Source organism: Beta vulgaris, chromosome 3 (genome assembly GCF_026745355.1).
Source record: "Beta vulgaris subsp. vulgaris cultivar EL10 chromosome 3, EL10.2, whole genome shotgun sequence".
Lineage (NCBI taxonomy): Eukaryota > Viridiplantae > Streptophyta > Magnoliopsida > Caryophyllales > Amaranthaceae > Beta > Beta vulgaris.
Window position 1 is genome coordinate 10,870,769 of NC_079204.1, and position 17,641 is coordinate 10,888,409.

General features: G+C 36.0%; 2 protein-coding genes across 3 annotated transcripts; both read left to right on the forward strand.

Annotated features, from left to right (window-relative positions):
* Positions 1-393: 393 nt before the first annotated feature.
* Positions 394-12,994, forward strand: LOC104906590 (K(+) efflux antiporter 5). 2 transcript variants are annotated; one of them, XR_008968706.1, is made up of 21 exons: positions 395-869; positions 1,402-1,445; positions 2,904-2,971; positions 3,129-3,213; positions 3,323-3,384; positions 3,578-3,653; positions 3,857-3,931; positions 4,854-4,925; positions 5,139-5,222; positions 5,325-5,393; positions 5,496-5,573; positions 5,665-5,753; positions 5,866-5,962; positions 7,341-7,394; positions 7,904-7,999; positions 10,092-10,280; positions 10,370-10,447; positions 11,202-11,246; positions 11,374-11,472; positions 12,098-12,224; positions 12,492-12,994. XR_008968706.1 is itself a non-coding variant. In XM_057393576.1 (20 exons), the coding sequence occupies exons 1-20, from the start codon at positions 626-628 to the stop codon at positions 12,531-12,533; spliced, it is 1,746 nt and encodes a 581-aa protein (XP_057249559.1). In that variant the 5' UTR covers positions 394-625; the 3' UTR covers positions 12,534-12,994. The 2 variants fall into 2 exon arrangements, 1 of the variants encoding a protein (XP_057249559.1); XM_057393576.1 differs by lacking the exon at positions 12,098-12,224 and having other exon boundaries at positions 394-869.
* Positions 12,995-13,937: 943 nt separating this feature from the next.
* Positions 13,938-17,405, forward strand: LOC104906592 (cysteine and histidine-rich domain-containing protein RAR1). The gene is made up of 5 exons (XM_048641036.2): positions 13,938-14,253; positions 16,071-16,153; positions 16,326-16,492; positions 16,675-16,892; positions 16,985-17,405. Exons 1-5 carry the CDS (start codon positions 14,152-14,154, stop codon positions 17,078-17,080), a joined length of 666 nt encoding a protein of 221 aa, XP_048496993.1. The 5' UTR covers positions 13,938-14,151; the 3' UTR covers positions 17,081-17,405.
* The last annotated feature ends 236 nt before the right edge of the window (positions 17,406-17,641 follow it).

Consider the following 17,641-nt stretch of genomic DNA (forward strand, 5'->3'; position numbering starts at 1 on the left):
TTTTCCTAACTAGCGCAGCCCTTCTAGCTTAAGGGCTGCTACTGAAAGGGCTGCTGTCAAAAAGCGCAGCCCTACATGCCTTTTTTAGCGCAGCCCTTCTTCATTTTTCCACTAGTGTCTATATATCGCCTAGAGATATACTCATAGCTTAGAGAGTAGAGATAGACATATCACAATTCACATATAGACATATAGACATAGTCATATAGGCATATAGCCGAGCAGCAGGTGATAGCCTAGTGGTATTATTATCACTTCCGATCCCAGAGGTTAAGGGATCGATTCCCATCCATTGCAAGGAGGGATTCCCAATTCCCCCTTTCCTTGCAATGGACTTCATCTTACCTCTAAAAAGAAAAATAAAAAAAATATAGGCATATAGCCAAGTTGCCTACTTGCCTGAAAAGTCAAAGTTTGGAAGGGGAGAAAAGGAAAAGGTATCCGCCGGTAACATGTTGCAATTAAAAGCAACCAATGGAGATCCCGCTTTCATCATGCATCAATTTAACATTTAAACTCCCCATAAACTTAACGAACTCCTTCAACTTCCCCTCCTTTTTTTCTCTCTCTCTTTCGCCGGAATCTAGGAGAGAGAAAACAACCGTATCTAATTTGGTTTGCAAAAATGGCGAATTTGGAATCGATTTTTAGATGGAGATTTAGCAGATTTTGGATGTGTATGTTGCTTTTAGTGGCTGCTAAAATCGATTTCAAATTCTGCAACAGTGCGAGATCTGATCAGGAAATGCGCGAGAGATTTTACGGCAACAATATCTTCAATTCTACGCCGCCTGATGGAGAGGGTACTATTGCGAAGATGATTGATCATGTTTTGGAGAAGGAGTTTTCTGAGAATGATCAACCTGAAGGTTTGATAATGTTGCTGCTTTCATTTCTTTTTTGAATTTCTGATTTTGTAATTAGGGTTTTTGCGTATTTTTTAAGTTTTGTTTGTTTGAAACATAGTGTTAGCATTGATGCAATTTGAGGAAATTGATAGTTTTTTTACTCTGATTTTGGGTATGTGTTTGAGTTGAAGTAGCTTACTTTTAGTTGAATGAGGTCTTGCGCGTGGATTTTTGCTCTAATTATTGTAAGTTGGTGTGTGTTGCATGAGGGTTTTTTGAGTTGATACATGGATAGTGGTGAATATCTTGAGTATATGATCCTTATTGATGAATTCTAAAGAGGTTGTTTCCTATTGATGAAAATAGCATAAATTGACCACAGCCGGTTGCATGGAACAATAGTCGTGGATGGCGAACCAAAGAGATCTGTTTTTATTTTGATAATCAGCCAAAGCTTAAACATTGTAGGCTTTAGCTAATTTGAAGCAGCATGTTTAGTTTATGATGTTAATGTCATTTGTTCTATTCTCCTGCTAAAAATTTCTTTTTCCAGGTTCTGATGGAAGTAGTTTCAACAACAGTGTAGCTGGCAAGCAAGTAGGTCCACACTCCCTTCAAGTTCTTGGCTTAGATTTTAATAATTGTTAATATTGCTAGTATCTACGCTTGTCAAATATTCAGTTTTCTTGAATGCTTTCTGTGTGGGCAAATCTTCTGGTAATCTGAAATGTGAAAGAATTATATTGGATGCGTGAGAGATGGTCTGGTTTGCTTTAACTTTGTAATTAAACACCCTGTTTTTCCTTTGTCTCTTAGTGAATTGTCAGGTTTGGTTAGTAGGCTTTGAAGGTCACATGTAAGAGCATAGTGGTCACTGGTCAGTACGGGGTGTGGTTTATGGTGCATCGGTCATGCCATCTACTATATGGCTTTTTCTAGGAGTGAGAGTTACCTACTAACTGGAATGTTGTCGCGGGGAGAGAAGAAGATAGCAAGGGTTTTGAAATTCACTAAACATGAACAAGAAGCAACTAGCAAAAAAGAACAAAAATTCTGGCTGTATGAGTGCTCTTGTAGGTTGAGGTAGTGATCTCCAGAAGCTTGAATAGGTTCTACTTGATGCAAAGAATTTTTAAATCTTGTAATCCGTAGACTTTAGAGACCCCAGATTTAACTCGATAAACTAGTATGCCACACCCCTCCCTAGCCTCTTGTGTGTATAATCCTGTAAGACATCGTCGAATTTGTGTTAAGAATGAGGTAATCCCTGTGTAAAGTTTCTTACCAGAAAGAAAGATGTGGACAACTGTACCCAATCTTTACATGGTACTTTAGGGCAAAGTTTGATTGCTTGATCAACGAGAAAGTTGAACCTCATCAAGATAATTGACTTTTCCCTTAGTATGGTTCCCCCTATTTAATTTCTTATTTTACAATCTAATTAACCTTCTCTAGTCCTTTGCCAGTGCTCTATATCTAGCGTTCTATGCTGTCCAATTCTTTTCTTCTTTTGTATCCTACTCCCTCTTTGTTTTTCAAATATCAATATATAATTTTGGAATGTAAGAAAAAGGTATTTAGGCTGGCCTTTTTAGGAACCCTACCTATCCAAAACATTAGAGCGGTTCCTGACCTAAAATATGTTACCATAAAGGGAGACAGGATGTATTGTACATCAAAGATAGTTTCTCTAGCGCAATACATGTATGGCCCTAACAGTGATTTGAAATTTAGTGATTTATGATTTAAATTTTTACAAGAAAGCTGCCATTGCTATGTTAATGCATTTTCTGGACACTGCATTGTTTTAGGCCTTCTTGCACTAGCTAAAGGCCTGAAGTTTTATTTTTTTCATCTTGCTTGATTACTTTGTTGAATGCCATATGTGATATGACAAGGATTTCTTTTATTTTGTTCTATCACAGTGTTATTGTCTTACAAGATATGCTATGTCTCTTATGTAAAAATGCTAGTTTAAGAGAATGTTTCTCAAATGTGAAGCATGGTCTTGCTATCCCTTTGAAGATAACTTCTGATCTATTTGTTTCTTAACAGGCGGAGCTTGAAACTGTAGCTAAAATAAGTCATGAAAAAGCCAAAAAGAATGACACAGGAGAAGCAAAGTAAGGAAGCAACTGGAGACATTATGCAATAGTCATTGCATTTTTATTGTCTGATTTAATCTAGAATTTGTTTATCTTAACAAGAGAGAAAGATAAAGAAGAGAAGGTAGATTAGGTGATATTTACTTTTGACTTTGTCACTGATTAACTGTGGCAGTGGAACAAAGTCCTTCCAGATTCAAGATGTTTTCTCTTTGGATAATGAAGAATCTGATGACATGGCAACTTTGATCGATAAAAAGGTGTTTTGACATGGACATATACTTTTCTTTTGGAGTTCTTTGAATAATCATATTTGAGATTGTTGTGGAAATCGTTGTGACAAGCTCTTATTACAATGTCTTCCTGCAGGATAATGTGTTTGTGATGTCTAACAAGAAATCTAAATATCCAATCCTTCAAGTAGATTTTAGGTATGAGAAAAATGTCTCATACAAATGTCTACCATATAGTCATCTATGTTTTCAGTTTCATCTGAAATCAACTCAAGTTACTCAATATTACATATTTAGTTCATTACTACTATTTTGTTATCTGATGGTATCTGTTTAAGATGTATTCTATTGCTAGAATTTGATTATTCATTTCGCTTTTCATACATGACAGGCTAATATCAGATTTGGTTTTGCTGATTGTTTCTGCTGCAGTTGGTGGGATTATCTTTTCATGTTTGGGACAACCGGTACTCTTTTGTGCACTGTCATTTTAGTTGGTGTGGTTTTTGCTATTGTTATTCTTCTTGCTTAATTACAAAGCAAGAGCTAAAACCCCTATTATTGGGGCGAGGCTTATGTTCTATACTAGCAGGTGTTTGGTTTAAAAAACCTACTTGTCTGCATTATGGTTGTATAACTTCAAGCTTTGTGAATCACAATTAAAATGCAGGTTATTGTTGGCTACCTCCTTGCGGGTTCAATGATTGGGCCAGGAGGTGTGAACTGTATCAGTGAAATGGTTCAGGTGTGTGGTTGTGGATTGTTTAACAATTGATTCTCTTGTTCCCTTTTGGATAAATAAAAAAAAATTGCCTCGTTGAAGTGCTTATCGTAATTTCATATGATTGGCGGGTAGTATTCTCTTCTCTTCTTTGGCTTCTGTGGACTCTTTTTTTCTTTCTGACCACCACCGATTAAGTATTTTTGAGACTGTATAGAAACGGGGAAAACTCAGCTTGTTATGCAACATAGAAAAGAGAGCTTTTTCTTTTTCCTTTCTTTAATTATCTGTGGGGGTGGGCCGGGGGGTGCACGGTGCAGAATTGCATGAGCATTATTTAACATGGAGAAGTATGTTACACATCCAAAAGAGAGATCTATATAACCTATGAATGTTATTTTTTGGATTGGACCACCATTATAGAAGGAATTTTGTTCTTTCCTATAGTAGCATTTTGGCTTATTGTGTTTGATAGTATCTCCTCCTTATGTTTGCGTAGTTTTTTTATCACATTATTGGACAACTTAACTTTATGTTTTACTTGTCTGGTTCTGAACTTCATTGGGCAGTTTATGTTGACCTGTCTGGTGCTGAACTTCATGTGGCAGAAATGCAGAATTGCATGGAAAATTTCGATATTACAACTTGTGTATTGAACTGTGAGAAGTATGTGACAGATAAATAAGAAACATTTTTATAACCTATGTCTGCAGCTCTTGGTTTATATAAACCACCATCCATTACTGAATATAATTCTTCCACATAGTAGTATATTTACTCAACGCCTTTGTGTCTGATTATATCTCTTTTACTTGTCTGTTTATTTCTGATCACTATATTGGGCATTTTATTTGAGTTTTCTGGTGCTAAATGCTAATTAACTGTTCTAGATTTTATATATTCTTCTCATTCGACTTTGATGTTAATTATGGTGTCTTCTTTACAGGTTGAGACTGTTGCCCAATTTGGTGTTGTGTTCCTTCTGTTTGCTTTAGGATTGGAATTTTCCATGACCAAGGTAAGATTGGTTTACCCGTTATCTATATTTGTGTGCTTGTTGTTATTTGATATGGGAGATGATGAAAAGGTTCATTAAAGCGTGAAAATTTTTGTTTTAATTGTGAGAAAATAAACAGCTTGTATGCAAATCTATCTAATTATATACCAAGTTATTGTAGTCTTATCTCCGATGCTTTGCGGTAGAAGCTGTATTAACTGTACTTTGATGCAGCTCAGAGCAGTAGGGGCTGTTGCTGTTCTCGGCGGGATGCTTCAGATCATCGTATTTATGTTTTTATGTGGCATAACTGCTATGGTAAAACTCTTAAGGTTTTAAAGCTGGACTTCATTCAATAGAGAATAGCCTTAAGCTTTGCATTGTGGCTGTTGGTGAAACAAATTACAACTATTTCTGCAGATATGTGGAGGAAAGTTGTCGGAGGGTGTGTTTGTGGGTTCATTCCTATCTATGTCATCAACAGCTGTGGTATTTCTTTGCGTCCATCTATTGTAGCCTGAAGATTGTTTTGTTATTTATAGCATGGCTGCATTCCTTACATATTAATCTTCTATCAAAAACTTTTTCTAGGTGGTGAAATTTTTGATAGAAAGAAATTATAACAATGCTCTACATGGTCAAGTTGCTATCGGGATACTTATTTTTCAGGTGATTTAAATTTTTTAAATTTAGCTGATATAGCATCGTAAACTAGGTAGTGTTCCATAGCTGCTCATTGATCTTCCTTGAAATATTTCAGGATTGTGCTGTGGGGTTACTGTTTGCATTGCTTCCAGTTATGGGCGGTAACAGTGGCCTTCTGAAGGGAATTGTTTCAATGGGTAGATTGTAAGTTTCTTTTTCTTAGCAAATCATAAATACCTTTTGTCAAATGTCTTGACTTTTAAAACTACAGTATCAAGTCAAAAAGTTTGATTGTAAGTTTGACTTCTAATTTCAGGTTGGTGATCTTGTCTCTATACCTCACTACTGCATCTATATTAACGTGGTCATTCATTCCTCGATTTCTAAAGCTGATGATACAACTGTCATCTCAGGTCAGTGAGTATTTTTGCCACTTCTATTATATAATTGACAAAAACTCGGTTAACTTCTTCAATTGCTCTCTGATGAATGCTGAGTTGAAATTGAATAAATGGTGGTCTAGTCAATTGCATTCAATGTCTTATGTGGATCATATATTCTCATGGGTAAATTGTGAAGCTAGTCTGTATTTATACAATGTGAGCTCTTTATTTTTTCCTTCTCTGGAAAAGCTGGATCGTACATGAGGGACAAAACTTTACTACCTCTATCCCTGATTACTTCGCACACTTACCATGACATAGTTTTAGTCTTTTGGATTTAAGTTGTTGAGTCATCATATATTGTTATCTTATTTCAAGGATTTAAATATATGATTTAAAAGTGAGAGTGGAGGGCCAAAGTGGGGTAAACCATAAAAGAGAAGTATTAAGATATTAGTGGGACCATCCCTGAAATAGAAGTTGCAAAAAATTATGTGTTGGATGAAAAGGAAAGTTAGTGTTCGAACTAGTATAGGGTAGAGGGAGTTGTACATAGGGGTACATGAGTGTTGTTGTCCTCTTTAGACACCTTTTGCGATCTTCATTTAACTAGGTCTTGTTAGAGAAGTGGAGAACCAAGGAACCCATATGGTAATTGTTAAAACCCTAGCAGAAGTAGGGTAAGAAGTGTCCTGTGACATGGGATAAAATATGTTCAGTTCTTGAGGCAGATCGCAGATGCGTTCATGGTATCAGCAATTCAGCGTCACTTTATGTTAATCATCCTCCATTATACTCCCTCAGTCGAAAAATATTGGTAATGTTTTCTTTTTGAGAAGCAAAGAATATTGGCAAAGGGAACAAAAAGGCTCGTTAGCTGAAAAAAAAGAAACATGGACAATTGAAGGGGTTATGTTAATTTATTTCAAGGATTTTGTTCATGCATAGGTTTTTATTATGGCTGACTATTATGTTAGATGAGCTGAATAGCTTAACCTTTGGCTTCACTTGTTTGAACGGGTACTCAAAGTAGTCATATGAAGCTTTTTGATAGGCTAATAACAAGCTATGTTTTGGCTTAGTAGCCGATGCCTTGTGGAAAATCTAGCAGGAATGTTGATAAAATTGAAGAGATAAGTGAGACAGGCAAATTTATCATCATTCACCCAGTTCGAGGTTGATTGTGGTAATTATCAATAGTCTTTGAGCTTACATGCTTGTCTGATTGGTGCTCACACAGCCACCCGCCACAATACATATTATCCTCTCATAAGTGTCTTTGAGTCTGCAAAACATCAACCAAGAGCTTATTATTCTTTACTTTTGCCACATATTTTTCTAATTTTTTTGTAATTTTATTACATTTGTATCTAAGCATGTTGATTGGCATATATATTTTCCTTTTCAGACAAATGAACTTTATCAACTTGCTCTGGTGGCATTCTGCTTGCTATCTGCTTGGGTAAGTACTAACAATTTTTTGGTTTCTCTTCTTATGAGTCTTTTTATTGAGTTTCCATGAGAGCTGATCTTGTCTTTGCCTTTTTCTGTCCTGAAATACATCCCACTTTCTGACTTTATTGTCTCAAAATAATAATAATAATAATAATAATAATAATAATAATAATAATAATAATAATAATAATAATAATAATAATAATAATAATAATAATAATATTAATAAAAATGATAATAATCATAACAATAGTAATAGACTAATAATAGTAGTGGTAGCAGCAGCACTGTCAATGCAACACCTTTTCCAATTTTGGGCGATCATCTTACATCATATTTCTTGGTATTTTTCTTCAGTAGGACAAGAATATAAGTTATGTTAACCGTGAGCTTCTCTGTTTGGATGAACACTGAAACATTGTTCACATTCAGATGCTATGGTGTTTGGCTTCTGTGCTAAAAGAGAAATCTGAATGTCAGTTGCTAATCTATTTCCTGTTGTTGTGGCCTTTCCAGTGTAGTGATAAACTTGGTCTCAGTCTCGAATTGGGATCATTTGTAGCTGGGGTCATGATCTCTACTACGGACTTTGCACAGCATACGTTGGACCAGGTATGCTTCCACGAACATTTACTTCTGGCCAGTTTGCTAACTTTATGATGCATGATTGTTCTATAACCGTGGAACAATCATATACTGACACTTCCATGGACTTGCCTCACAGTATAGTCCACTACCACCTGTTATTAATAGGCGAAAATAAAAAACTCTGTTACCGGCTAAATGAAGCTGCCGCGATCTCTTAAAAAAACCCTAATGGAAGAAGAACATTGAATCCTGTTGGGGAATTGGTGCTTCTTGCGGAAATTATGTCTACAGCAATAAGAGATAGATTGAGACAAGAATTAATTTCTAATTTTGACTTTCAAGATGAATAGTCTGTATTCTGTAATAAAGTTTCTCTTGTGTTGGAATTTGGATAAGTTACTAGTTCGTTACAAGTTACAACAACCTGAAATAACCTTTGTATGCTAGTTTACATTTATGATAACTTATTTTGCCTCACATATAATGTAGATAAAAGTTGACTTCCCGTCATTATCTGTCTACTAATATACCTGTCCATTCTGTTTCTAGAAGTTGGACTCATGCCTAGTGTGGGGTAGGAAGGGGAGGGAGTAAGATGTATGCAACTGTAATCGGAAGGTGATTGGATGGCTTATTAGATACTTCAAAGAATAGAAAAAATTTGATCCACTCAAGTTTTATCCATCTAGAGTTAGAGTATCGTTCATTAGATACTCTTGTCTAATCATCTGTAATTGTTTTCCATTTTGAATGAATACAAAATATGCAATTTGGTAACTTTTCGCTTAATCTAAGTCCAACGTAAGGCTGGCGAAGAATTTAAGGCTTATGGGCTTTAACTGGGGGATAAATAACAGCAGATAATCTTAGTGCTGCAACACATGAGTACATGACCATCCTTCACCTAGAAAGACGGCGGCTAGGTATTGGTTGGAAGCATGTGCGACAGCGATAGGCAAAGGAATGAGGCTAAAGAAAATCCAAAGGCTGGCTGAGGCTATGAATTGAGAAGATATGAAACCAAAGTTTTCAATATGATGCTGAAAAGTTGTCAGATTGGTGCTGAAATTGACCGATTTGGAGATTAAATTATTTTAATGAGGCTTAAGAGGATTGGGATAGACATTGGCTGATTTTGAAGGTCTTCTGGATACCTTGATACAAAAGAATATGTATCTGAACATATCTTTTGACGACTCCAAAAATTCTAAAGACTCTGATTGACATAGTTATGCTCTGGGAATTTGGGATAGATCTGTGGGCCTGGGGGAGAGAGAGTTAATTAGAAGTTTGTCGAAGGTTCTTCTCCACAGACTTTTGTGCCCTTTATCACAATGGCTCTTCTTCTCACTCATCTTCATTCATTTGCATTCTTCTCTGTCTCTATTCAAGCTGAAGTGCTGAAGATGTTTTTGAATTCCTGAGCGGAAGGTAAAAAGGAGGATTTCTTAGCATGGATGAAGGTTTTAGACTACCCATTACCAGCCATCTGAAATTTGAAATTTTGGTTTTTATGTTGATAGCACATCATGCTTCATACATGCATGATTGTCTTCACTGGTCTTGCTCCTTGAAGAGTTTATCTAGTGTCCAAAAAACACCGTTCAGTTTCAAGAAGTTGATATGAAGTTCTACTAATAATTGCTGCCTATAGCAGTCTTAACTCTTGACTCATGGAATCTGAATCACGTTTCTTTTGAGCTTTTGTAGAGAGTTAAAGATTGCCCTCAACTAGGAATACATAAATATTATTGGGCAATACCTGTGTGTTCTTTAGAAAATAACTAAGGGATTATTAAAATGTGTCTACTATATTAAGATGTTTCTAGAATATATTAACATTGGTTATGTGTTATTATATTCCAAAGATGTGATTTAGGAATTATGCTATGTTTCTAAGAATGAGACCAGCTATTTGAGAAAAAGTGTTCAAGTTCAGCCAGCTGTGGTGACCTTTGAAAACAGAAAATATGTCATTAGCTCATTATTGCCAAAATTTCTGCATGAGTTGTATGCTTTATTGAATTAGCTTATCATTCTAGTGCTTAGCATTTGCTTATGCTATCTAATTGCATATGAAGTGATTCCGATTGATCTTTTGATCTTTACATTGCAGGTGGAGCCTATTCGTAATCTGTTTGCTGCTCTTTTTCTTTCCAGCATCGGAATGCTTATACGTGTGCAATTTCTTTGGAATCATGTTGATATATTGGTCGCATCAGTTATCCTGGTTGTAGTGTTTAAGACATCAGTTACGGCTGTGGTAACAAAGGCGTTTGGCTACAGTATCAGGACATCCCTTCTTGTAAGTGTACTTTTCGTACTTTCTTAAGTTCCTTTTATTAGACTATGTAGATAGCTTATAGTTGCAATGTCTGTTTTCATTGCAAACAGGTCGGGCTCTCACTTGCTCAAATTGGAGAATTTGCTTTTGTTCTCTTAAGTCGTGCTTCCAATCTCCACCTTGTTGAGGTATACTTTCTTTTCTTTTTTGAAAAAACAGACCATAGATGCTCTGTTTCTCCTTCAAAAGAATTGGAATAAAAATGAATCTTCTTACTTTGTTTGGCATCATGTCCTGAATTTCAGCCTGCTTTGTGGGACATGTGGCTGGAAGGTGCTAATGGATGAAAGAAAATTTGAGAATCTATTATTTGTTTATTTTTCTGTGGAAATGAGCAGTTCCCTTGCATTGCTTTGGTGTTTTCCTAGTGAAGTTTTTACGCTTGTATATTTAATTGATCTACATATTTATCATTTTTAGACGACTTTTCCATGTCTTTTCACTTTACGAAAATACGTAGATTCACTTGTTTGCTATGTTTGGTTGAAGTTTCTACCCCTTTTGAGAACTTATGTGGATCACAATAATTGAGATTTTAGGATGAAAGTTAAGTATTTAAGTTTTCGATAGAAGAGTCAAAATAACATAGCTCAACATTGCTATCTTTTAGTCTCTTATATTTTATAACTACAAACATGTCGATCAATGTAATTGAGGTGTAAGGCGAAATCAAATTGTAGGGTTACTGTTTCATACCCTTGTCGGAGTGTGGACTGCTGTCCGACACACGTACCTGAGATAATAAGAAGAGTTATAGTAACATATCGAGCAATACTTTTTTTTTTACTCTTTCAGAGGTGGTGGAAAAGATCAGCTTTCGGCTTGTATTATATATTTCAATGTACAACTATGAATTATAATTTTGCTATCTTTGTTGTATAGGGGAAAATGTATCTTTTGCTTCTTGGAACCACTGCTCTTAGCTTGGTAAGCTTGTTTTGATATACTGCATACGACTTTTGCTAATGTTTCTTTTTTGTGGATAAAAGCTTTTGTTTAGCTTTTGCAACATATATCTATAGCTAAAGCAGTAAAGCTTCTTTTTTTCCTGTAGGTTACTACTCCAATTTTGTTTAAATTGATGCCGGCTTTGACTCATTTGGGAGTTTTCATGCATTGGTTCCCTTCAGAGACCAGCGTATTACAGAATGAGGTCTCTCTCTCTCATCTTATATGTAGTTCTTTGTCCTCTTGGACCCTTCCCTACAGCTTAAGCTTTGGGATGAGTTTCCTTAGTATTTTAGTAGTTATGCTGAAGGGGGGGGGGGGGTATGGTATTTTTCACGTAGCAAATTTTCTTTTATTAGAATTTATAGTTCTTGCCGAGTTTTTCAAAATACTAAACTGGATAACATTGCAAGTGAAAGAGTGATGCACGGAGATCCACACTCAGGTGTGTAGCAACAATGTAAAAGGGATCTTTGTATTTCCATCTCTTGCCCGTAGCCATAATATGTAGGGGCACACCTAATAATTTGCCCATCCTTTCTAGTTTGTACGCAAAAGAAGTAGCGAACTTAAATTTTCTATTCAAAACAAAATATATATCCTTTTCTCACTTTAGAGCTTTAATTGGAGCTCATTACGTCTGAAGTCAATAGCTCAGGTTTATCTCAATTCAGCTGAAGTCTGATTTGTCTGGATATTGAAAGATGGCCATATTAGATTTCAGTTTTTCGTGGCAAAAGATCATGTTTATCATTATGAGGGTCATTTGTTCAAGTTTTGTTTTCCATGGCTTGATAGGTCTGATTCAACTTTCACTTTATTTTGGTAAGATGAAGGAAACCCACCTGAAGAGGGAGGATATAAGGGAAATCCCTCCAATTAGTCCAATGAGATTCAAACCCTAGACAGGGTTGTAAGGTGGGGAGCGATGCCACTATACTGCCACCTCAACCTCAGGTCTGATTTAACTTGAGACTTGCAATCTGTACCATCATTGCTAACGGCCTTATGTGGAGTTTTTGTACCTTGTAAGAGCAATTTACCAAAAAAGTATCAATGCATATACTTGAATAGGTATATGCTAAAAGTTTCCTGCATGAAAAGATTAACGGCAGCTACCTTTCACTACCATTCATAATAAACCAGTTGCCTCTGCATGAAGGTTATGAAGTAGTGCCGATTGTTTTCTTATTTTTTAAAATTTTTTCCCTGGTGTCATTGCAGGAGAGAGTTTCGATGATTGATGCACACAATAGAATGTTGTGATCTTCAAAGATGTAATACTTTGAGGATTCTTAATGGCCTAAAGAAGTGGTATCAGTTGTGAATTGAGAATTAAGCTCGCGATGGTTTTCAGCATCAGAATATTGACTTTGACAAAACTTGGAAGTCGGCTTTTGAGTGTATATATTGTTACACAATTTTTGTATTCGTTCGGATTGTGTACATATATGATTCTTACCAGCTGTGCTTGTGACCCTCTAACTGAGCTTCTGACAGGTGCAAAAAAAATTGTACCATTATCATTGATCATAGTTACTGTACACGACCTAGGAATAGATCAGAGAAGTTTAAAGATGTTGGAGCAATTTGTAGTGATGGAAGTTTTGTTTTCTTCATCTGATTGTAGTTTCCACTGTAATTTAGCAAAAACTTCAGTCAGAGATATCAATGAATACAATGAAAATTGTTATCACTGAATTTGTATTCAGGGTAACTTGTTATCATTTGAACCTTAATTTTGCATTTTTGCTTAGAAATACCTTTGAGGGTCTTTTGATTGAATGTAGATAGTACAACCTTTTATTATGGAGTTCAATTATGTGTTGCGAAGATATTAAACTTTTAGAATTCATCTATTTAGCAGAGTTTTAAGTAAAAAAACATCACCCCTTGAGTGGGAAGTGCAAATTTATAAGAGCATGAATAGCCCCAAGTTTTAAGATGAGTTTTGCTAACATGGCATAATTCCCATCTAATTTTAAGACAACGAAACCATTTGCATTATTGAAGTGGGTGGGTCTTGAAAAGTTTTAAATTGAGTCTTGAAAAATTAAGACTACTCTTAGGACTCAATGTGGGAGTTGAATTGAATAACACGATTCTACCTAAATTTGCTTCCAAAGAAGTTCAACCTCATGTGTAAGTCGGTAAATTGCAACTTCGAGATTTTAACTATTGATAAATGTGATGCTTTTAGATTCATTCGAAATCGTGGCCTCATTTTGATGAACATATATTACTTGATATATGTCGTGTTGTTAAGAGCATCACCTTTTCGGTCAACACGACTCGTTAGATACATTATCTGCCTGAGTCAAAGCGACACAACTATATCACGGACTCATAACCGTCACTTCCAGTCCAATATTCCTTAACCGTTGTCAATTCTCTTTCGGGGAAACTAATTTGAAACTCTCAAAAAGCTAGAAGTAATCATATCTCTAGATTTCTTGGAGGAAAGATAAATTGAAAATAAGCTCAAAAAACAGGGTCCAAGATCACGAATACAAAAATACCCTCACCAAAGTTTCTTGTAAATTTCTAGATGCTCCTATCCTAAAACACGTAGATTTATTTGCTCTCAAACCCTTTTTTTTTTATATCTATACATATTTTGCTCAAATAACTAAAATTCGAAATTTACAAAATATTACAAAATATAGAATGTCTCCGGAAGCACTATGAAGGCTTTGAAAGTTTCTGGAACTCATAACTCATACAAATTATTAAAAATTTCACCAAAACAAAAAAAGAAAGTAGTTCTTGTTCATACTTCATGTGTCTTTCCCAAAATCCAAAATCCAAAATCCAAAATCCGAGTAGTGTCCTACTCCTGTCTGTAAACTAACAAAAGAAGTGTAAAGCGGAAAGAGGAGAGAGAATGTCAGGGGAAGTAGTGAAGCTTCGATGTCAGAGAATCGGCTGCGACGCTACTTTTACTCCCGACAATAATCCAGAAGGTTCTTGCGTTTTCCACGACTCGGTAAACTTCAATCTTCATCGTTTAGCTTCTATTTTTGTATATTATTATACAGCTTTTTCTTCATATATTTCTTGTTTATGTAATCATTTGCTATTATTAATTCTCTAGATTCCATCTATTGATTGTCACTTTTTACTTTCTTGATGAATTGTTATCTAGAGTATGCTTGATAATTGGTGCACTTATGCTTATTTTTGGTTTAAATGAGTGTAAAAGAATGGGAAATCATATTGTTGGCAACTATATGCGTTTAATTTAAACTTAGGCATTTTGTCAAGTGGATTTGGCTTCAGTAGAGTTAGGATTGAGTGATTAATGAGTTTCTCAGCGTAGAAGAATCTACTTAGGGTTTGACTGGGCGAGTGTTGCTTAACGAATGGCAAGCCGAAATAGGCAGCGTTGTACCTCCAAGTGGTATAATTTGGGCTAATTTAGGAAATATAGCTAGTGAATGGAATTTCTGTACTCAGTAGGTAAAATTATTTTGGTTGAGGTAGTGTATTGGAGGCTAGTGTTAGACCAATTCTCAGCACTCAGCAAGTGTTGCTAAACTGGTGTAAGAATGGTGTTCAAGTGGTCTTGACTTGGGAATATAGATAGTAGCAGATGCATACAAGCTGTTTCTTCATTGAAGTCGAGGTCAAGTAATGAATATCTGGCTATAATATCTCAGGATTGGCCTTGATCTTTTATGAAAGTTTTGATGTAACCTCTCGTTTTGGCTTTAATCGAAGTGTTCAATTGTTGATATGCGTAATAGATTCTAGAGATGTGCGTACTAAATAGGATCACAATGTCCAAAATCCAAATAGAATAGCATGCAGTTAGTTGCTAAACGTAGAAAACAAAAATGACAAAATTGTATAGATCCTGCTAAGGGACCCAATGGCCTTTGTTAGTTGTTAAAACCTTTCAACAATGAAAAAACATTGTTTCTGGTACAGAAGTTCCTATAAAAATGGGAAATGCCCACCTTTGACCGATATTCCCTTAGGCACAGTCATAGGTAACATAGAAATCACACTTGGAAAGAGTGGACAATTAGCTAGAGCACCGGGTGCTGTAGCGAAACTGAGGTTGCAAAAGAGGGAAATCAGCCACATTAAAATTATCTTCTGGGGAAGGTATGTCTGATATCCAAAAACTGCTTAGTAATAGTCGGACAAGTGAGGAATGTTGGAGTGAACCAAAAAAGGTAGAGCTGGATCTAAGCGTTGGCTAGGTAAGCGTCCGCTAGTAACAGGAGTAATTATGAACCCTGTAGACCATCCCCATGGGGGTGAAGGGAGGGCCTGCATTGGTAGAAAAACCCCACAACCCCTTGGGGTTATGCTGCACTTGGAAGAAGAAGAGAAGGCGATAAGACAGCGGCTTGGCTTGTCTATGCGGTTTTTGCTTAGGTCAAAGCTTTCATGAGTAATCCAAGGAAATATTTACCCTGAGATGTTGTAGCTTCTGCAGTTGTGATTGATCAGTTAATATTAGTTTTGCAACTTCTCTTTGGACTTCAGTTCTATACCTGCTTTTTTTTTTTGGAATCTATGCAAGCTTGGTTTGATCATTCTCAGTTGAGTTGCCTAACAGTTTTTCTTTCTTCTTTATTGCATAATTGGCTCTGGACCTGTTGGATTCGCTTTTGTTTATCAGGGAGTAAGTGCCCTCCTCCCTATCATTCTCCTTTCATTCTCCTTACATGCTAGATCTCCTTTTTAAGATTATTCCTCCACTTCTGAATCTCGTCCGTAGTAGTCATAAATATATCTCTCTTCTAATCTGTATTAGTATACTTCTAAAGCCTCTTCCGTAATACTTTTCAGCCTATATTTCATGATGGAATGAAAGAGTGGAGCTGCTGCAAGAAAAAAAGTCATGACTTTAGCTTGTTCTTAGAACTTCCAGGGTGTGTGTCCTCTGTCATTTCAGATGTGTGCATTACTTCTATGACTATTGCCTCTAGCAATCCTCAAGATATATCTTCATCAAGGGTCATTTTGTTTTCTTGTTTCTTTTTTCTTATTTCTTGTGAAGTTTGTCTTATTCATTATTTTGTGCTGTCTTTTTGTCTATCAAAGATGCAAAACAGGAAAACACACAACTGAGAAACCTGTGCTAACTAAGACTGCCCCAAGTCCGAGGAAATACGCCCCTGCTCCTAGTCCTGTCCCTGGTCCTGCACCAGCTCAATCATCTAGAGAAACTTGCTCTAGGTGCAGGCAGGGATTTTTCTGTTCAGACCATGGTATTAATCTCTGCGTTTGTGCTTTTTGTTTAGGAAACGTGTTAGTACTTGTATTACAGATTTATGGAGTACTAGACTGATGTGCATATGGTTTGCCTTCATATATGGCCTTCTCTTTGATACTAATAGTAATGGAGTATTTAGTTTATCGCGATCTCTGATGTAATACCAAATCTTTACAGGCTCACAGCCAAATGCCAAACAAGTTAATTCCCAAGCAGTTGCTGCTACAGAAGGGGCTGAAAATGTTTCTGCTGCCCCTCGGATGATAATCGGCATAAATGAACCTCAAATCTGTAAGAATAAGGGATGCGGTCAAACCTTTGAAGAGATAAATAATCATGATACTGCATGCAATTATCATCCGGGGCCTGCCATTTTCCATGACCGAATGAGAGGGGTAAGATTCCACCTGGTTTTTTTTTTTACATTGCAAATCAATATGCGTTTTCTTATCCCGGAATATTAAAGAGTGGCTTTCTTGGCCTGCAGTGGAAATGCTGTGATGTTCATGTGAAGGAATTCGATGAGTTCATGAGCATTCCACCTTGCACAAAGGGATGGCACAGTGCCAATCCTTCATCATAGGCATGTTGGAGGTGTTTTCATTATCTTTCCCATAATTTTCGTGACAAGTTGATCTAATTCAAATTGTTCGACCTGCTTTTGGTCACCATTGCTTTTCGTCGTGCAAAACTATAAGTATAGCTGAGAGTCTAGAACAACTGATCGTATTGAAATCCATGTTCTATTTCTTGTTCTTAAGCTATTCTTATCTCAAATTTGGTAGACTTTTGAACTTGAGAGGGATTTGCAATGATCAACAGCATTGAAAAATACTTGCTGGGTAAGGTTAGAAGAACAGCCAAGAGAACAATCTCCCTACTATATAATACTATTATTTCCTATGTCATTTATGTGTACATGCTTGCTCATGCATAATTTAGCTATTATAGATACAATTCCCAACAAGTCGAACAGTATAAAAAAAATTGATATTTTGAAATAATATATATTCAGATAGATCTAATGAGATTTCATGTAACTATATTTTGGCTTAAGGAGATGCTACAATAGATAGTCTAAGGAGAATGTTATATGGTGTTGAGAGAGATGTCACCACTTGCTAATGTGTTAGAAGGAGAAGAG